The 20,909-nt window shown below is 51.8% G+C and overlaps 1 protein-coding gene and 1 non-coding gene across 3 annotated transcripts; both read left to right on the top strand.

Moving 5' to 3' along the window:
• The first annotated feature begins 4,780 nt into the window (after nucleotides 1-4,780).
• Nucleotides 4,781-15,168, top strand: TXN2 (thioredoxin 2). Of its 2 annotated transcripts, none has more exons than XM_043440432.1 (4): nucleotides 4,781-4,937; nucleotides 5,756-6,018; nucleotides 8,028-8,151; nucleotides 14,298-15,168. In XM_043440432.1, exons 2-4 carry the CDS (start codon nucleotides 5,756-5,758, stop codon nucleotides 14,409-14,411), a joined length of 501 nt encoding a protein of 166 aa, XP_043296367.1. In that variant the 5' UTR covers nucleotides 4,781-4,937; the 3' UTR covers nucleotides 14,412-15,168. The 2 variants fall into 2 exon arrangements, with proteins under 2 accessions (XP_043296367.1, XP_043296368.1); XM_043440433.1 differs by having other exon boundaries at nucleotides 4,869-4,891.
• A 5,300-nt stretch (nucleotides 15,169-20,468) lies between these two features.
• LOC122424106 lies at nucleotides 20,469-20,572 on the top strand. The gene has a single exon (XR_006264304.1). It is a non-coding gene; the product is annotated as a U6 spliceosomal RNA (small nuclear RNA).
• The last annotated feature ends 337 nt before the right edge of the window (nucleotides 20,573-20,909 follow it).

The raw sequence follows: 20,909 nt of genomic DNA, 5'->3' as shown, positions 1-20,909 counted from the left end.
AGTAAGCATTGTTAGAACTTCATAGAGATAAAGAACGATGCCAGAAGGGTTGACCAAAGTGCTCAAGGTCAGGCAGTGGGTCATAGGCAGAGCTGGTGAAGAAGGATGTGATTCAAATTGGGGCCTAGGGCTTATTTTTCTACCCTACGGCCGCTCTTGTTCAAACACAGGGAAGAGGAATGCACCACAGGGCGAAGGAAGCAGAGCATTTGGCCAAGAAGAAAGGTCCTTGTCTATGATCCTTCTACAGAATCTCACAGCTGCAGGTTTTGCCCTGCCAGACAGGATCTGAGCCACCAGACCTGACCAGATAGGAACATGTGAGGAGACTCACCCCAACAGCAAGTGGAATCTAGAATGAGCCCTGGTGCCCAGCCTGTATGTGTCTCCTGAGGGCACGGGAGTGGGCAAGGGAGGTGATAACATATACCACCCCCCACCACCACATCACAGCCATGACACTCCAGACCTACCGTCCCAGGAGGGCGCTCCTGCCAGTCTAGGAGTTAAGGGTTCTGTCACTGTTCCAGGCTTGTCTTCATATTCAGAAAGGGGTGAGGGGACATTGTGTAATTGCTGGAAATGTGACAGAACATGAATCACATGAAACCAGCTTCTTGAATTACAAAACATAAGTCACAGTTATAATTGTTCTGCAACAGCGCTTTAAAAAATACACAAAAGGCAAACAACAAAGATACTCCAGGAGCAACACCTCCTGAAGAGAAACTCACTATCAGCTTAGACTGTGACCCACCATCTCTGTCTCTTGTGTTTTAAGGTGCCTCCCTCCAGCCATGAAACCCCCAAACACACATGGTCCCTGAGAGGCACCTGGACCAGCCTTGTCCCCTGAAGACTTGAGGTAGCTGTGATCCCTTGACTGTGGCCAGCCCTGGGGGAGGCTGCAAGACCATACCGCCACCGTGTGGGCGCCTCTCCTCAGGGCCACGGCTGAAAACTGCTGCTGCCCCCCTGCCTCACCACCGGCTGCAAGGGTTTAAGCCCAACACTGCCCTCTGGTGCCCCAGGTTGGCCGGCTGGTCCTAGGGGTGGGTGGGGAAGAGGTTAAATTAAATGTCTCATGTTAAATTAAATCCTTGCTAGGGGAAGTACATCACCTTTAAGCTTCCACCTCCTACTATATGGATGGCTCTGGACAAGATACCTAACCTCTATGTGACTCATTTTCTCTATCTGTAAGACCGGGGCTGTAACAGTAACAACCTTACAGGGTTGTAGGGTAAATGAATTAATACATGAAGGGTGTTCAGAACAGTGTCAGGTGTTTGGTAACTCTTCAATAGATGGGTAGCTTTCAAATCCTTTGACCATGATCCACAGTAAGAAATACATTCTTTATCACAACCTAGGACACACAGATATGTTGACATAACACCAAGAAATATTTCACAAAATAATACTTAAAATAGGCAATGTACTCTGAAAAAGTCTGATTTTCTTTTTTTTTTTTTTTCTGATTTTCTTTTATTATTTTTTGGCTGTGTCACACAGCATATGAGATCTTATGAGACCAGGGGCTGAACCTGCACCCTCTGCAGTGGAAGTGAGTCGTCTAAACCACTGGACCTCCAGGGAAGTCCCATGATTGTTTTTTCAAAAGCTGATTACAACCCACTTCCCTGGTGGCTCAGACGGTAAAGAATCCATCTGCAATGTGGGAGACCTGGGTTCTATCCCTGGGTTGGGAAGATCCCCTGGAGAGGGAACAGCTACCCACTCCACTATTCTGGCCTGGAGAATTCCGTGGACTGTATAGTCCATGGGGTCGCAAAGAGTCGGACACGACTGAGTGACTTTCACTTCCACAACCCACTAAATTGAATTCTCAAACCCACGGTGGCTCACATACCACAAGTTGAAAAACACTGCAATACATAAGTAAGAGGGCAGAAGCTTTACCCTAGCTCAGACTGCCAGTCCTAGCTTCCTTCTCTTTCCCTCACATATGAGCCAGGGCCGGGCCAGGTCAGCTCTGGCTGAGCAGGTAAACCACCATAGAGCTGAGAAACCCCTCTGTAGCCCACTGTGTGTGCAATCCTCTCCCAGGGTCTCACCCTGCAGGTGGAAGAAGACATCTTCACTCATCAGGCACTAACAACGTGCCAGGCCCTGGGCTCCTTCCTTCTTGCAACCTCACAGCCCTCTATGAGGAAGGCATCATTCTTCCCATTTCTCAGCAGAGAAGCCTGAGGTCAACGGAGGGGCAGTGACTATGGAGTGAGGATAAACAGGACTGGTCCTCCTTTGGAATTCAGGATGTGAATTAATCAGGGAAATTGGCCTTCTAGAAAATGCTGTGGAAATGCTAAACAGGATTAATTAGAAGGACAGGGAAGCCTGATGAGCTGCAGTCCACGGCGTCACAAAGAGTCGGACATGACTTAGCGACTGAACAAAGAGGCCCTGGAAGATAAAGCACTGGAGATACAGAAAAACAGAAATGAAAACAGTCAGGATGGGAGTGCCCCTGCCAGATGGCATCTGGCATCAACAGCAACAGCTGCACCAACGGACGCTGACCTCAGGAGAGGCAGGGGGCCTGGGGTCCCGCTACAGATCACCACTGTTGGCTCCAGTCCTAGGTGGAGGCAGAGGCAAAAACAAGAGGTCAGACAAGGTGGAGGAGACCATGCCTGCCCATGCCCTCCCCTGGTCTTCTGCCCACAACGGACAAGAGACTCTATTTAGTGGAAGGCTGACCAGGGAAAGTGGACCTGTTCCAAGGAGGTCATCACCCCATCCCAGAGGAAGGTCCCTGCACAGCTGTGGCAGTGGCCCTGCCTGCCTGGGGAGTGAGCCAGTGAACCTGCCAGTTGGACAGAGAACAAATAACAGCATGATGTGGCCAAGATGAGCTGGAGGTGAACACGGCAATGACTTTGCAAGAGCACAACCAGCCCATGCAATGTGGTAGGGAAAATCAGATCTGGAGTCAAAGGTATGATTTGGGTCCCTGCTCTTTGTTCATGGAACACATATTCACTGAGCACCTACTATGATGATCCAAGCCCCAAAGTCAGCATGTTGGTGGTATAGTGGTGAGCACAGAGTTGCCTTCCAGGGATTCCCAAGTGGCTCAGTGGTAAAGAATCCACCTGCCAAGGTAGGAAAGGCAGGTTCAATCCCTGGGTCAGGAAGATCCCCTAGAGGATGTAATGGCAACCCACTCCAGTATTCTTGCTGGGAAAATTCCATAGATGGAGATGACTGGTGGGTTCTAGCCCATGGGGTCGCAAAAGTCGGACACGACTGAGCACACACGCACAATACACAGCTGTATTCCAAAGTAAGCAACGCAGAGACGGAGACCACCAGGAGCTGACGGCACAGCGAGTGAGGAATAAACAGTAACAATCTCGAGCACTGAGTGCAGTGACTGATGGATGCACAGGGGCTGTGGAAGCTCAGTGGAGGCAACTTAACCCCACTCAAAGAGGATCAGGAATGTGTCTCCAGAGATGGTGTCTAATCTGGTAGCTGGCAGCATTTCCTCAGATGGACAGTAGAGGGAAAAGCCTTCCAGTCATTGGGAGTAGCAACTACACAGCACAAGCACAGAAGAGAGAGTTAAGCAAACTATGTAATTATGATTCCCACTGGCTGGAGTATAGATTGAAATGGAGGCGTGAGAGATGGGGCTCTGCAAATTTAAATTGACCCGCCAATTTTACCTGCTTTTTAGATGGACCCGCCAATTTACCTGCTTCACGACCTTGGGCAACTCATTATAATCACTCAGACTGTGAACCATTCCCTGGGATATCAAAAGATACACAGTTTAATAAGCATCTATGGCACCTTCTCTGTGAGTCAGGCACTGTATCAGGTTGGTGCTGAGCCTATGGAAATCCCTACAAATCCCTACTCTCAGGAAGCACATGATCTCGTGGAAGACAGACACTGTGCAACATGTTAAAGTTCTGGACAAAGCACCAGGGAGAAGGAGGCAAGAAATGCTGCTCAAAGAAGAGGTGATGAGTAGGTATTCTACCCAGTGGACAGAGGAAAAAAAAAAAAATCAAATTAAGCAAAGGCAAGGAGGAAGGGAAAGGCACTGATGTAGTCACAGAACAGGTCATAAGGTAAGGTACGGGGTGCAGGAGAGACAAGGGGTGACTGTGACACCAGCCTGGGACACACGTGCCAAAACCCCTGTTGTCCATGACAGTGACAATCGATGTGCAAGCAAGGCCCAGGCCCAAGCGGGTTCACAGGTCATCACACTTTACATGGGGCCTCAAAGACAAGCCCTCCAAGTAACATCGCCATCTGGCATCTAGTCTGGGCCCAGTTCCCCAGCACTCCAAAGAGACAAGCTTGAGGGTCCTGGGTGGAGAATAAGTCCAGCCTTTCATGTCACATATTGGGAAACTGAAGCCCCCAAGGGCAGGGTGACTTGCCCCAAACCCTGAGGTTATACAGTCGCTTGTGATAGACAAGAGCCACAGAGCGCCCTCTTTGGCTCCCAAGAAGCACCGAGACAATGAGACAAAGGGGTGGTCGATGTTGTACGGCTGGCCGATAAGGCAAGTTTGCTAACTCCGGAAACACACCTCCCGCCCTTCTCTCCAGCTAGTACCTTGCGGACGCTGTCTCCTCCTTCCCTTCCTCTTCCGGCTCCTCCCCTCCGGCCGGCCAGCCTCTTCCGGTTTCTCCTCTGAAGACACGCCCCTTCCTGTCTCTCCCCTAAAGAACGGCCCCCCTTCCGGTTTCTTCCTCCAGGAGCCCTTTTCTTCCGGTTTTCAACTGAGGCTCCGCCCCCGTCTTCCCTCGCGTTGCGGAGAGACTTGCTCTAGGTTGCCTGTCCCCGGAAGTGACGGTAAAGGCCCTTCCCCTCAGGAAGTGACAACAGAAGTGCCCTTGACCGGTGCGTAGGGACCCGCTGTGCATCCCTCCGCTCTCGCTGCAGGGAGGTAGGAGTCCCTTGGGGTGGCTCGAGGTGGTGTTGCGGCTGAGGCACACTGCGGGCGTTTTCCTGTGCGGGCCAGCGGCCCAGCGGGCGGAGACCCTGGAGGGGGGAACCTGCCTTCCGAGGAGCCGGGGTCCCTGCTGGCGTCCAGTCCCAGTTCCCCAGTTCCTTCTACACACACGTCCCTCCTTTTTAGTTCCCCCACACTCCTGCCCCCATACCTCTTCGTTGCTCCCTGAATTGTTGTGGTTCCTCTTTCCTGATCCTTTGACCATCCTCTCTTTGTCTTTAATGTTCCTTTAAAACACTTTTAAGAAGAGTAATCGATAGAGTAAGAATTTCTCAGACCGCCTTGGGTTCCATTGTTGGCTCTCATTTAATAATGTACTTTGGTCATGTCACAATATACCTGAGCCTCGGAATCCTTTTGAGTGATAGCATTACCGAAACCTTTTCAAGGTTGATCTAGGAAGACTATAATGTATGTAAGATACCTGACTGTTGGCGGATGCTCTGTAAATATTGGTTCCTTCTTCTCTTCTATTGTAATTCCATAATATCCTGATTCGTTGGTTGTTGACCCAGTTTTCTCGTACTGTTTTTGTTTTTTTTTTTAAACCTGTGCTAGTTATTGATTCCTTCCCTTTGATTTTTTACTCACCTCTACTCCAGAAATCTTATGTATTATTTTCCGGCGTTTTACTTCTGGTCCTGCATCTTGAACCACCCCCCCCACCCCACCATACTCCCACATGCCTTTTTATTGTTATTATTTCCTGATGTGTTGACTGCTCCCACTGTCCCTGCCTCGTCCCCTCACAGATGGCTCAGCGACTTCTTCTGAGGAGGTTCCTGACCTCCATAATCTCCGGGAAGCCCTCTCAGAGTCGGTGGGCACCTCTTGCCTCCAGGGCCCTGCAGACCCCACAGTACAGTCCTGGTTACCTGGCAGGAACACCCAGCCAAGCCCGGTCTATATACACCACCAGAGTCTGTTCAACAACCTTTAACATCCAGGATGGACCTGACTTTCAAGACCGAGTTGTCAATAGTGAGACACCAGTGGTTGTGGATTTCCATGCACAGTGAGTCCTGGGGGTTCGCGGAAGACTGGGGTATCACTTATTCAGATATTTGTTTATTGAGGGGCTTCCGTGTCTCAGTACTCCATTTGATACTTCTCATACATGGACTCGGGGTCACAAAGAGTCAGATACAACTAAGTGAATGAACAACAACAACATGTAGACTCATTACAAAGGTTGAGGAGACCCAATCCCTTCTCTCAAAGATTACATGTAGTTTATAGGAGACAGACTAGTAAACAGTCTTCAAAACTCACTCTGTATATCTATGGCTGATTCATGTTGATGTATGACACAAATCAATGCAATATTGTTAAACAATTATCTTTCAATTAAAAATAACTTAAAAAAAAAAAACTCACTATGATCAGTGCTTGGAAACACTTATATTCTGTATCTCACTGCCTGAGAGGCTCAGGTCATTTTCAGCTTGAACCAAATCAGGAAAAACATGCCTCTAGCATCATCTCACCTTTGGTGTATACCAAACGTATACAGAACCCTGCAGAGAGTTAGTTTTATTTTAACATCTTGCCACCCAAACTGGAAAGGGCTGGCAAAAAGTTTTCAGTACCATTGCAGTGGTGCCCACACTTGCAGGCCATGAGCAGAGAGTTTCTTTCCAATGCTGTATGAGTTTGCTTTAGGGATATTTAAGTGCCTATGGTCTTCTGGTTGTTGGCCTGGCCTTCTTCATTTCTGGACCTTTGAGACGTGGCTTGATGCCTGACTCCAAAACTACTGAACAAACCCTTCAGAATGGGGCAGCCTGAAGGGAACCAGTGTAGCCTGAGTTAAAAGTTCGAAGGCTTTCTGGGCAAACCACTGACAGATTCTTTTGCTTTCTTTCCTATTCTTTCTCTGACTCACCATGTTACCTTGGGCAGGCCATGTGGTGGCCTTGTTCCTTCGTGTCTTCACTTGTGGTAGGCGATAAAGTCTTGCAGACTGGGTTTTTAGGTGTTGTGAGTTCATTTGTTGGAATCTCTGAATGCGAAGGGTTTAAAGGCTGAGAATAAAATGGGAATCACCAACAAGGATTCATTGAAGGCAGAGCTATCCTGCCGTCCTGGTCTGGTGAGCACAGCAGAGAGAGCTTCCAGAATGGATGAAGAGTGGGCTGATGCCTCTTCTTCTTCCCCACCAAGAAAGCAGGGGATGAGTTTGTTCATTAAGTGCCAGCCACTGTCCTTAGTGCCACATATTTAGGGATAACAGCCTAGGCTTACCACTTGGGAGGGAACATCTATGTCCAGTGCAGTCATGGCGGTTAACCCAGGGCCTCAGGGATCACAGAGTAACCCGGGCCTCAAAGAAGACACTTGGAACACAGTCTTGGATGCAGTCGCAGACCTTGCACAATTCTCGTAACTTGTATGGGCCTCAGTTTCTTAGGAAGATTTTTTTTTTTCCTTGGTAGGGTTAAGGATTCTGAGTAGTAAAAGCTGAGGAGGTCCTGGCACCATGATTGGCATGTCATGAAACTCCCTAGCCACTGGTTTCTGTTACCTTAGTTCTGAGGCTGTGAGGTGTTTGGAGTAACTCCGCAGCTTACAAAGCACATTTATCCACATCGTCTTAGTTAATTTCTCATCAGAGCTTTGACAGACACAGTCTGTTTCACATGAGGAAACTGAGGCTTCAGAATAATCAGCTGATTGGTGAGGAAGCCTGTCTTTGAACCTAAACCTTTTAACTTCAAATCCCATTTTCCTCTATACAACAGTTTATTTCTTTTAGGTAGAGTGAAATTAGTGAAATAACCTTTCTAAGAGTCTTGGGATGAGGCCCATGTTATTAGGAATCCAGGACCTGTGAAAATTCCCTAGTTGCAGAGTCTCCTGTAATTAACCGGCATGTCAGCATTGCAGGTTAATAGTCAGACACTGTAAGGAGAGGTGACGAGGGGCGAGAGTCCAGCAGAAAGACGTAGGACAGGGGAAGGTCCTAGAGGACAGTTTGTTGGGCGAGCACTTCTGTGATGGGATGCTTCTTTCTCCCCTTCCAAGGTGGTGTGGTCCCTGCAAGATCCTGGGGCCCAGGTTAGAGAAGGTGGTGGCCAAGCAGCATGGAAAGGTGGTGATGGCCAAAGTGGATATCGATGACCACACAGACCTCGCCCTAGAGTATGAGGTATGGATCGGCAGAGGATTGCTGCAGGGCAACTGGTGGGGGTGCTTGGGGCCACGGGGTAGCTGGGAATGTCTTAGGGGCCAGCAGAGAGTCAGTAAGGAGGTTTCCTGACTCTTTCTAGAGCTCTCAGGGGTTTAGAGCACTTTGCAGCTGTGACTCCATTAATCATCTGAGCCTCTTGTCTCTCTTCAATACCTTTAGGAACTGGGATATATGACCCCAAACACCGGGTTTTTCTCTGAGTCTCAGGAAGTTGATGGCCCTCCCTCATTCATGGATTCATCCATTCATCCCTGCAGTGTGCCAGGCGTACATGATTCTAGCACAAAGATGAGCTCCTTGTCCCAAGGGAAGCAGGGAGGGGAGTAGACAGGACAAGGAATGCGTCATGTTAGAGGGACCCTCTGAGTGGAGTCTTGAAGAAAGCACAGAGAAGAAGGCAGGGCCAAGAGCACACAGACACGAAGACCTGAGCTGCTCTCCCGTGTTTGATTGGCTTGCCCATTTCTTCAGCAGACATGTATCCAGAGTGCCTTCAATGCCAGGGCTGTGACTCGGGGCTGAGAATGCGGCAATGAACAGAACTGACAGAGTCCCTGCCTTTGTGGAGCCTGAGTGCTAGTGTTTTAGATTGGGCATCCACAAACATGTTCTCTAAAGGACAAGATGGTACCTGTTTGAGGCTTTGTAGGACATCGGTCTCTTACAAATGCTCACCTGTCTGGTAGCTCAAGGGTAACCATAGAATCTGAATGGGCACAGCTATGTGCCAGCAAAACTTCATTTACAAAATTCCAGGCGGCGGGTTTGACTTGTGGGCCACAGGTCACTGTTCCCTATTTCAGATAATAAGTGTCCTGGGAAAAAAGAAATCAGGAAGAGCAGGTGGGAGTGCTGGGCCTAGGGCAGGGAGGGTTTCCTTTTTTTAAAGGGTTGGGTAGGAACGGCCTCGCTGAAAAGCTAAACCATCTGAGCAGAGACCTGGAAGGAGTAAAGAATGAGCGGTGCAGCTCTTTGGAAGTGGATTCTGGCAGAGCAGACATCTTTTACAAAGACACTGAGGTCAGGGTCTCACACATTTGCTCAGAGAACATCAGGGCCTGCATGCCTGATGCAGAGTGGGCCGGAGGAGGAGTAGCAGGAAATTTGTGGATGTGTGGCATCCTCTGGGCCATGGAGACACTGTCTTTGGAGAACAGGGAGTGGTCCATGTGGCTGATTGGCCAGGGTGAAGGGCTGAGCAAGGAGTGAGCAAACAGGCAGCTGGGAAGGCCAACTGCAGCCGCATTGGGAGGAGCCTGAATAGCCATGCTGAAGACAGTCGTTACAGAGCTAAGGTCACACACCTGGTGACCTGTGGGTCACATCTGGCTCACTGACTTGATTGGTCTGGCCCTCAAAGTGGTTTTGTTTTGTTTTTAGTAATGGACTGGATGCTAATTTTCAAACTAAGAAGATTTCGTGTGAAAATCCATATTTCTGGTTCTCTTGAAATATCTGGATTGGGCCATAGTGAACCTTCACTCTTTCTTGGTGGTAGTGATGAAAGAGGTGGCCTCTCCCTTTCTCAGACTTTGGAAGTCCATGTTTGATTCCCTTGAGACCAGATCAAGTAGAGGTTCCTGTCCTCCACAGTCCCTGTGGCAGGAAATGGGTGGGGGCAGGGTGAGACTAGGCTGGCTGCCCGCAGACCTGGGGCTGGGAGTGGTCCCTCAGGGAAAGCCAGGCTGCCCTGACCAGAGGCAAGGGCAAGAGATGCTGGGCAGGCAAAGCCACGGATGATGACTGCAGGTGGTTGGGGGATGTTACCCCAGTAAGACTGCCCACAGCACTGAGTGACCAGAGCAGCTTACAGGGCTCAGCTCTCCCACTGATCACTGAGTCAGGGGGCCACTGGTCTGGCCATTTAGTGGCCCCCAGCTTTCGATGCTTGTCCATCCCTCCCCAGAGACCCACAGGAGCTGTGGGAGTGGGTGTGGCCTTCCAGTATGAGTTAAGGCCTGGAGCTCCTGGCCACCCCAGGAGGACGTCCGGACAGACTCCACATGTCTTAGGCTCCCTCCCTTCTGCTACCACAGCTTTGGGCTCAGCCAGTGAAACTTAGGCTGACACATCCCAAGTACCAACCGTGCCCCAGGAGCTGTGGTAACTATAAGGATACAAGGGGAAACCCAGTTCCTCCTGCTGTGGTCACACAGGTGGTGAGAATTCCCAGGACCACCTTGCCTGCATTGCCGGGAGTCTGCGTTCCTGGTGACGTAGGGCCTGGCCCTGAAGTCCTGTGGTTAAGCCTGGAAAGTGTGTGGCAGGGGAGGGGGCCCTCTTGAGGGTCTTCTCTGTCTCTCCGCCATCCAGAGAGTACATGGGTCATATAGAGGGACCTCAAGGCTGCTGGGCCCATGTCACCTGGACACAGCCTTTTGGTCTTGCCAGGTCCTGAGCTGACCAGATGCCAGGTTATTGTTGGCTTAGGAAGCTCCCACAGGGATTCTTCCTGACCCCTCCCCTATCCCCTTCCTTCCTTCCTTCACACCTGGTGTTTTGGAAGAGGGTCTGAGGACGTCTCAGCTAAGGGATCCATAGTTCCTCCTGGGACAGCTTCCTCCAAAGCCTGAAGGCCTTTTCTAAATGGTGAATGAACTTGGAGAAGCTGCTTTAAATCATATTCAGGGAATTCGGGGCTTCTCCCCAAACTCTTCTGCCATCCCCAAGCCCAGCACACACTCTCAGGGTGCGTCTCCTTCCTTGCACAAATTCCTCTCCCCTGCCACCACACTCTATGCTTCCATTAACTGTCCACCCTAGAACTTTACCATCTCCCAAAGGAGAGAGGATGGAAAGTCGCCCAGGGCCTTGGGGTGTGCCTCCCCCCCATACACACACTGCCCTGAGCTGGCCAAGTGAAGGGCCCTCTTCTTCCCCACCTCCTCAGGTTCTCTGGCTGGGCATTCCCCGATCGTTCAGATCCTGCAGAGAAAGAGTGGCTCAGGGTGTGGACTTTGACCCTTAATGCTGTCCTCTGGGGCTTCTGATGTTCACCTCACACATGGAGTTTCATTATTTATTTCATCTTGCAGAGAATGCCCTTTAAACAGCATTTTCAGAACAACCAAATAGCAATAATCTTACCATCCAAAGAAATCACTGCCAACATTTGGGATACCTTGTTTGGGTTTTTTGTTTGAAATTTTTTAATGGTCCATATAACCTCACAGTGGAGAAGGAAATGGCAGCCCACTCCAGTATTCTTGCCTAGAGAATCCATGGGCAGAGAAGCCTGGCAGGCTACAGTCCAAGGGGTCACAAGAGTTGGACATGACTTAGCAACTCAATCACCACCACCACCATAACCTCACAGACAGTTCGTTGAATCATAGTATTTCAGAATTACTGAAATAATACACAGTACTTTAGTCATTGGCCTTGGTAGCTCAGTGGTAAAGAATTCACCTGCCAATGCAGGAGACCTGGGTTTGATCCCTGGGTCAGGAAGATGCCCCGGAGAAGGAAATGGCAACCCACTCCAGTATTTGCTTGAGAAATCCCGTGGACAGAGGAGCCTAGCAAGCTACAGTCAGTGGGGTCACAAAGAGTCGGACACAACTTAGCGACGTAACAATAGCAAGGGCTGCGGCTGTCCCCAGGAGGCCCTTCACAGTTCACAGATGGAGGAAGTTGGGCTGAGACAAGGCAGGCAGCGAGCACAGGGACATTGTGGACGGGGTGGGGACACATACACACTCACACGTTACCTCTCCTGGCTTCCTGGGGCCTTTAGCCAAGCCTGGACACCTCCACGTGGCTTCCTGAGCAGGAGGAAGTCAGCACATTTTAGTACATCTTTTCATCTCTTCTGTGGCCCCTCACCAGCCTCAGTGGCACCAGAATTGAGAGGGAAGTTGAATTCTTGCTATACCACAGTCCCCTGAAACTCATAACCATTCCAGAAGAATGTGCCAAGGCCCTGTGCACTTCCATTTAAGGCAGTCTTTACAAACACCAGCCCCTCCAGATTTGTGAGCCTAACTCAGGGTCAGCAAAGCCAGCTCCTCATCCATGGGGTTGAGGAGAGTCCAGTCATAGCCCAGGTATCCCTGCAGTGTCCTGGGAGATCCTGCTCTGGCAGGAGCTTGGCTCTGTGTGTGTCTGTCTGTCTGTGTCTGTCTAGGCTCAGACTTCAAAGAACTCCCTTGATAAGTAATGACTAGACCTTGGTTGTCATGAAAATGCAGCCGCAGCATGTCTGCTGTACACCCAGCTATAGCATGGTCTGCGTGTGTAACCATGTGCATGAGTTTACACTAATGCGATTATTATACAGGGGATCATCTAGAATCCGGAGGAAAACAGTCTACTCCAAGCCACCTCGGTGAGCATAGGGTCCTGCTTAGAGGGAGGACCTGTAAAAACAGTCAGACCTCTCCTCGGACGTTGAGATACAGTTTCATCTCAGTTAAAGAGAAGCACAGGACCGGCATGAGGCCCAGCAAGTACACAGTGGAGCAGTTAGTGCCTGAGCCTCTGGGGCTCCGTGGAGAGTGGCCAGGTGTGAGGCCACTTCCTCCACAGACCACTAGAGGGCGCGAGAGACAGCACGTGTGGGCCCTGGGGCGCCTTCTGGACCCAGAAACTGGCAGCCACGTGCTGGACCCTTGTGCTTCCTGCCGTCAGCCACGCCAGGGGCAGGAGTGACAAGGACAGGAGCCAGTGGTGGGACCGTGACAGGGACACACGCCAGCCCACCACTGCCAGTGGGTCTGTCTGCACATTGCCTCTGGGAAGTGTGTCAGTTGGCACCCACGGCAGCCCCAGGACAGTCCTTAAAGGGGCCTGAGGCTCGGTCATACAAAGCCTCTTGGGAGAGGAATGCACAGCCTACCGCACAGGGTCAGTAAGTGCGTGGGGGCGCCCGAGATACGACCCGGCAGGCCCGCACTTCTGTTTTGTAACTGCCATGTATGCAGTTACAACATTCTGAATCTTAAGTCTGGCCTCCCAAGTGGCTCACCAGCAGGACCGCACTTGGAATATGTGAAAGCCTGGTATGTTTTAGAAATCACTCTTGTTACTTTGTAGTTAACTTGTATGTAAGAAAAGTCTGTGTTTATCTTGTTCTGTTTATATGGTTTTTTTCATCAAATGCCCACAGATACCAGGCGGGGTGCCCAAGCAGCAGAAAATGCGCCATGCCAGAGCAGGTCTTCGGCCTCATTTATGTACCATGTAATCTATACAGATCCCCTGGGGGAGCTTCAGAAAATGCTTCACAGGCCAGGAATGTCCAGCCCCCTAATAAATAAACATCAGCTCTCAAGGCTGAGCCCCACCTCCCCCACTCCCAGTGTGAGTCAGTGAATTTCTGGACCCCGTTAACCATCATTACAGGGAACCAGAGGAGCTTGCTTGGGGCCCTAGGTTCGACCTGTGTGACGTGCCCACTGTAGCCTTCATTTGTGGGGTGCTCCCTGTGTGCTCAGGGCAGGGCACTGTGCTGAGACTTTGCCTAGATTACCCCATTCAGCCCTCGTGCCCACTAATCGGAGTCCCGGTAGTATCTCCATTTCCTGGTGAAAACACAAGACTTAGAGAATGGAGTGGCTCGCCCCATATGGGTCAGGATTCGATCAACCGGCCCCAGAGCCTGCGCTCCTGACCACTCAGCCTTATATACAAACCTCTAATCTAGGTCCTAAAGCTTCACCAATGAGATTCATCCTCATTTCACGGAAGAGGGCACCAAGGTTCCAAAGGTGGTGTGACCTGGCCAAGGTCCCCAGCTAAAGAGTGACAGGATTCTCCTGGTCTCCCCTGTGCCAGGCTGCCCCTCAGCTCTTCCCCACCCCCAGCCTGGGCCTGCAGCTGCATGGGTTATTTTAATCTCTCCTGTCATTCCAGCCAAACCACTGGGACAGTGAGTCAGTCATGCGGTTGGTGGAGGAAGGGTGCAGCTGGGAGCCCACAGTGGAAAAGCTGCTCCAGCGGGTGGGCCCCCAGGCCCTGAAGCCCCCCTGCACAAAGGGAGGGGCCTGCCTGTGGCTCTGGGCAGTCACTTAAGGCCTGAGCCAGCAGCCCGCTCCCCAGAGCTTGGGGCTGATGTGGAGAAGAGCTCACTTCTGAGTGACGTGGCCTCTGTCCTCTCCACCCAGGTGTCAGCTGTACCCACTGTACTGGCCATGAAGAATGGGGACGTGGTGGACAAGTTTGTGGGGATCAAGGATGAAGACCAGCTGGAGGCCTTCCTGAAGAAGCTGATTGGCTGACAAGCAGGGACGCATCCTGACTGCCCCTGCCTGCCAGGGCCCCGAGGTCCCCGGGGGGACCCCAACAGAACTCACCGCCCCTCTGTGCTGGTCCCTCCCGCCTCCTCCCTCTGTCTGGCCCCTGTGGGCCTGTGCTTTGGAGACCAGGCCTCCAAACATAGGAGCCTCAAGTGCTCCTGACCTGCTGCCCTCCAGGGTGGCCACCCAAGGAACAGGGCTGCTGCAGAACTGGGGCAGCTGTCTTCCCAGCCGCTCCATCTGCTCCCTCTGGGGCTTGAGGCCCTGCTCCTGGGATTCTGGGACAGAGCCCAGGGCCAATCTGCAGTAGGAGCTTCGTCCTGCCTCCCTGCTCCCTTCTGATCTGAGTCCCGGGGCCTGACTCACCTGCCTCCTGCATTTTTCTTTCCTGCCGCTGTTTTGTGAAAAGACGAAGAAGGAAAAAAACCCAGACAAGTGAGAGTAATACATGTAACTCTCTCATTTTTTGTAGGTCTGTAATAAAGAACTTTATGTGATCCCTTCCACCTCCTGCAGTGAAGAACAGACCCTGGGCCCACACCCATCCCCCCAGAGACACCCCTCCCTCTTTCCTCACAGGCGCCAGAGCAGCGGACATGTGTTGGGCTATGGGCATCCTGCAGACCCTTAACTCTGGAAGGCTCAAGACACTACCCTCCCTCACCATTAGCTGGCCCTTTGGTTCTCTGAGGCTTCACTGTGAAAAAAGTGGACCAATAAAGCTAGGGTTTGCACTGTCGCCAGCTTCCGCTCTGTCTGGGCTCCGGGGGCACTTGTGACCCCTTCCCAGGCTGCTGCCGTGTTCCCCCTCTGACTCCCACCAGCCTCTTGCCCTTGGCCAGCCATTCCTGTGACTACTGCTGTTGTCAGTGGTGGCCACTCTTCCGGGGACGGCTTTACGCACACATCAGGCAGAAGGGAGTTTGTGGCCCCCATTATGCATGTAGGCTCTCGGGGTGCAGAGCCCACGCTTCTGCCCGGAGCTGGTTGCCTCTGAAGCCTGGGCTGTTGTCACTGATCCCCAGGGGCCGCCTCTGCTAAGCGGGTGCTCGCTCCTGTGTGCACACTCCTCGGGAAGCCTGGCTGGCCCCATGCCCATCCCAGCCCATCAGGAGGCGGGCTGTCCTTCCTGTGTGTGCGCAGGAACTCAAGAGGCTTTGAGACCAGGCTCTCTGCCCATTCTTGTTCCCAGGCTCCCCTTGGCCCATGGAGGAGGGTGCCGGGCAAACCAGGTTTCCAGCCAGCAAAGCCTATCGCTTTTTCTCCTGTGGCCAAGCCACCCTTTGGCTCACTTGCCAGCTGAGAGACCCACCCTGTGGGTTCCAGGCAGCAGGGTGTCCTTCCCCTTGGCCCAAGGGTACTGTGTGCGCGCTTGGTGTTCTCAGTATCCCTGCTGGAACTACCTCAGTTACTGCGGGGTCTTTGACAGCTCAGCCCCAGGACTGCCTTGGGAAGTCTGTGACAGGCGCCAGAGGGCAGGGTTAGCTCAGAAGCAAGGCCTGTGGCTTTGGGAAGGCCACCGGCCTGGAATCTGTCACAGGCATGTAAAAGGGAAGTAAACCAGCAACTGGCACTTGTGGAGAAAGGCCAAGAGCTGTGTGTAAGATGAATGAGAACAGGCAGTGCTGGGAGATGCTTCCTGGGTGCCAGGCGCTGTTCTCAGTACCTCCCCCACAGCAGCCCCACAAGTCGGGCATTCTCATCACTGCTCCCGTTAACACACCAGGTCCATGGAGGGAGCTTGGGGACCTTGTCCAGGACATGTAGCCCCCAGACACCTGGGCTGGCTCTGCTCCTGCACTGCCCCCCTCACCTTAGGAAATGGAGTACGTGATCCTAACCCCACAAGAGCCTGACAAAGCTGGTAGCGTCAGCAATCTTTACAGAAGAGACACTGATGCAGAGTTGAGTAACTCAAAAAAGCCCGGCAAGTAAGGGCTGGGGCTCGAGTTCAGAGCCGAGCACTGTGGTGCCTGAGCTTGGGCGCTTCCCTTGCCATTGGCCACCACAGCCACTCCTTAAAAGGTGCCCTCCACCAAGCACTTTCTCTGTGCATGACCTCATTTAATTCCTCTCTGGTGAGGCAAGTGTTTCCATATTACAAGTGAAGGAACTGGTTTGGGAAAATTGACTTGCCCAAGGTCATATCTAAAAAGTGACAAGGCCAGATTTGAACCCAGGTGGGGGGCTGGCCCCTCTGCCCAGCCAGAGTAGGTGTGGAGCTGGGCTGGCGAAAGCCTCAGGGCGGAGGCAGGGCCTCTGCACTGCCCGGAGCTCCCTGTCCTTAAAAGGTGTGCTGCGGGGCGAGGTGAGCTGGAGAGGCTGCCTCCCAGCTTGGCATCTCTGCCCGTGAGGCTGTTCGTGGTGTGAGTCACTGGCTGTGCACACAAGATCCTCAGGGTGATCCCGTTTGACTAATTCCACGGTGCTGATCTCACCGGGACGCTGCTGGCTCTGCATCCCCGGCCCCACTGTTGCTGCCCTCTGGGTGCCTCGGGCTTCTGGGCCCGTGAAAGAGGGGTTATGAGCATGCAGCTGCGGGGCCTGGCAGCCACAGGGACACCCCCGACCCCTCTGAAGCACGGACACCTACAAAACGCTCTCAGCACTGAGACGTCCCGGGATGTGGCTTCTGTACCTCTACTCCTAATAACAAGTTCACCCAGTTGATCTGGAGGTGGAGATGGAAGCTTGAGTTTGTAGAGTTTATGTTCTCTGCTGTGACCCCACCACTCCCCTGCCGGGCAGTTCTTCCCATTACACAGATGAGGAGACGGAGTGCCAAGTGACACCAGTGGAAAGGCCAAGACCCTCTATCCAATAGGATTGCTAAGTGCCAAAGAGCCTTAGCAGGTCTTAGAAGCACTTGATTGGATGAATGGTGGTCATTCTTGTGGGTGCCTTCTAAACATGGGAGGGAAAGTGACCACAGCTTCAAGCAGCCTGCGCTTTAAGTTTGTTTGTTTTTCAGTATTTATTTATTTATTTGACTTTAGTTGTGGCACATGGGATCTTTACTTGTGGCATGTGGGATCTAGTTCCCTGACCAGGGGTCAAACCCAAGGCCTCCTTCACTGGGCACGCAGAGTTTTAGCCACTGGACTACCAGGGAAGTCCCGATTTGTTGTTGTTTAGTCACTAAATTGTATCCAACTCTTTGCAACCCGTGGACTGTAGCCCACCAGGCTCCTCTGTCTATAGGATTTCCCAGGCAAGAATACCGGAGTAGGTTGCCATTTCCTTCTCCAGGCAGGTGGATCCTTTACCACTGGTCCACCTGGGAAGCGCTTAGCTTTAAGACAACAGAGCAAGGGGTGGTGGGTCACCCTGAACGAATGTCAGAGTGTGAGGATTCCTGGAGTATCGTCCAGACCCTCAGAAGGGCGCAGAGAGGGGGAAGGCTTGCCCAGGTCACAGAGTGTTTGTGATGGTTGAGACCTGAAGCCAAGTGCCTTGACTTTAGCCAACCCTAAAATGGAAATGAATCATGGCCTTTTCTTCACTGGGCTCCAGGAGTGGGGAGCAAGCAGGCCGGCAGTGTCTCTGAGAAGGGCAGTATGTGGGGTCATGACCTGCTGGTCAAGGGGATGTTGTTGGGGCTGTGCCCGTGCCCGGCCCAGCACGCCTGGCCTTGGGTGAAGGTCGCAGGGCAGCTCAGCCGCTACCCCAGCCGCCTGGGGAGGGCTTCTCCGGTAAGTGAAGGTAATTTGGCCAGGCTACCGGAAACCTTAATGTGCATGGGCTGGAAGCGTCCAGAGAACAATGTCAGCAGAGGGCAGGATGCTGTGAACGAGCCAGGCTTCCAGGCACGCTGTCGCAGTTCCTCTCTGCTGCCTGGAATACCGGGTGCAGGCGTGACCCTGAACCCCGGTCCCCAGCCTGGCTTATACACGGCTCTGCCAGAAATCTGGGCGCCTTTCCTCCCCAGCTTTTTGGAAGCTGGGTGCCGCCACGAGCCACCACACGATGGTGTAAGTCGGGAAGAATCAGATCTGGGTTCAGGTCCTGAATTCACCATCCACTAGTGGTGTGGTCTTGCACACACGGCCTCACCAGCCTCAGGCTCAGTTGTCACAGCAGCAAAATGGGGACAAATGAAGGCTAAATGTCATATTTGTCATCTCACTGAGCCCTCACAGTGAGGTAGGGACTATCATTATTGCCATTTCACAGATGAGGAAACTGAGGCCCAGGAAGCTTTAGTAACTGCATGAACAGGTATTGGAGCTCAGATCAGAACTCAGATATGCTTGATTCCAAAGTCTCTGGGTTCTCACCCATTAGCTATACCGCTTTCACTTTGGGGGAAAATTTTCCACCATTCTGAGCCTCAATTGCACCATCTTCAAACTGGGGCTAAAAATAATCACCACGGAATGAGGATTAAACATGCTGGACCCCCTTGCGGGTGCTCAAGAAGTGTCCTTTGCTTTGCTTTTTCCCCTCCCCCAGCTTCCCCCACCTCTAAGCTACATGTTAAACAGGAAACACCAGGCTTCCCGAGATAGAATTAAGGACCCCAGCACCTCACCATGGGAGGGGCCTGTTACTGTGCCAGGCAGTGGGCCTTACCTTCGGCTCTGTGTCCTGGCTCTGACCCCTGCCACCACCCCCCTCCTGGTGGTGACCTCACCCTTGGAGAATGCCCACTGGAATTCACCCTGAGTCTGGTCCCCTGGTCTCCATGCCTCTGAGCCACTTCTGACCCAGCCTCTCACCCAGCCTCTAAGCCAGCCATCCACACAGCCACCAATGGGTGTGAGCCAGGACGCCCTTGCTACACAGCTGCTAGTTGGGTCCCCATCTTCGGCCGGCTTCCTGGCTGACCACAGGCATGTAGCTGTCTGTCTCTGGCCGGCTGCCTGCCTCAACCACGAGCAGGCAGGCAATTTGGCATGGATCCCTTTGTGTCCCACGTTGCCAGGTGTACCACCCACATCTAACCCTCCCAACACCCACCTGAGGTAGCAACCATTGTTCCCATATCACAGACGAGGAAACTGAGGCCCAAAGAGATGGTGTGATGTGCCCAGGAACGAGGGAATGAAACAAGAGTGGGGGGGGGCCAGACCCCTCGGCCTCCTCCTTGGCCACTCTCCGATCCCAGGGGAGTCACAGCATCCCTGTTCTCATGCCAAGAGTGGGGATTTGGGGCCTCTCTCCTTCATTTGCCTTCACCACCCTGGCCCCAGGCAGGAAGCAGAGGAGTCCTTTGCTTAGGAACTACTCCTAAAGCTGCAGTATTCTCTCTAGTCCCAACACAGTGGCTTCACTCACTAACCTCAGCCAGCTGGTGTATCTGGATGCCTCTCTGGGCTGCCTGATGCTAGGAATTAGGAGTCAAAGCAGAGGAGGTGGAGAAGGAAATGGCAACCCACTCCAGTATTCTTGCCTGGGAAAGCCCATGGACAGAGGAGCCTAGCAGGCTATAGTCCATGGGATCACAAAGAGTCAGACACAACAGTGAAAAGAAAAAAAAAAAAGCAGAGGAGGACAGAGCCCTGGCCCTCAAGAATCCTACAGCAAACACATGGATACAATGTAAAGTATAAATGCCAGAGTAGCAACAAGTAACAAATACCATCATAATGATAAAGCACAGAAAAAGTGGAAGCCCTGATAAGGAGCAAGGCTGCAGGGCTGGGTAATAAATAGAGGGGTTTTGTTTGGGAGAATTGGATAAGAGTCAGAGGCAGGTACTGGGAAGAGTATTTCAGGCAGAGGGAACAGCATGTGCTAAGGCACAGAGATGGAAAAATAACATGACTTTTCTGTCCCAGGAGGAAGGCAAGGATGCCAGAGGCTGAGTAGGGCACCACCAAGGGGGATGGAGCAAGGCTTTGAATAGGGCCTTGGAGTCAGAAAGACCTGGTTCCAGTGAGAGCCATCCCCCTCACTAGTCAATCCTCATTTTTCCTCATCTCTGAAATGGGAAGATAGTATATAACCCTTATGGTTGAGAGATTGACATGAGACAATATATGTAATGTTGGAGCATACTGCTGTTATGTGGTAAGCAGCGTGTTGAAAGTGTGTAGGGTGCTCACTTCAGTAGCACATATACTAAAATTGGAATAATACAGAGATTAGCATAGCCTCTGTGCAAACAAGACATGCAAATTTGTAAAGTGTTCCACATTTTGCAAAGAAAAAAGTTTCTAGGACTTCCCTGGTGGTACAATGATTAAGAATATTCCTGCCTGAGGAGAGGGGAGGAGAGGGTGAGATGTATGGAAAGAATAACATGGAAACTTTCATAACCATATGTAAAATAATTTGCTGTCTGGCTCAGGAAACCCAAACAGGGGCTCTGTGTCAACCTGGAGGGGTGGGATGGGGAGGGAGATGGGAGGGAGGTTCAAAAGGGAGGGGATATATGTATACCTATGGCTGATTCATGTTGCGGTTTGACAAAAAACAACAAAATTCTGTAAAGCCATTATTCTTCAATTAAAAAATGAATTAATTTTTTAAAAAAAA

This window comes from Cervus canadensis, chromosome 21, assembly GCF_019320065.1.
Source record: "Cervus canadensis isolate Bull #8, Minnesota chromosome 21, ASM1932006v1, whole genome shotgun sequence".
Classification (NCBI taxonomy): domain Eukaryota; kingdom Metazoa; phylum Chordata; class Mammalia; order Artiodactyla; family Cervidae; genus Cervus; species Cervus canadensis.
The sequence above is the reverse complement of the archived record's forward strand: the minus strand, read 5'-3'. Positions and strand labels throughout refer to the sequence as shown.

Bases quoted from the DNA above. Each gene is read 5' to 3' on its own strand.
- TXN2 (XM_043440432.1), top strand. From the start codon at position 5,756: ATGGCTCAGCGACTTCTTCTGAGGAGGTTCCTGACCTCCATAATCTCC. The intron at 6,019-8,027 runs GTGAGTCCTGGG...TCCCCTTCCAAG, and splicing joins GTTGTGGATTTCCATGCACA to GTGGTGTGGTCCCTGCAAGA. The intron at 8,152-14,297 runs GTATGGATCGGC...CTCTCCACCCAG, and splicing joins ACCTCGCCCTAGAGTATGAG to GTGTCAGCTGTACCCACTGT.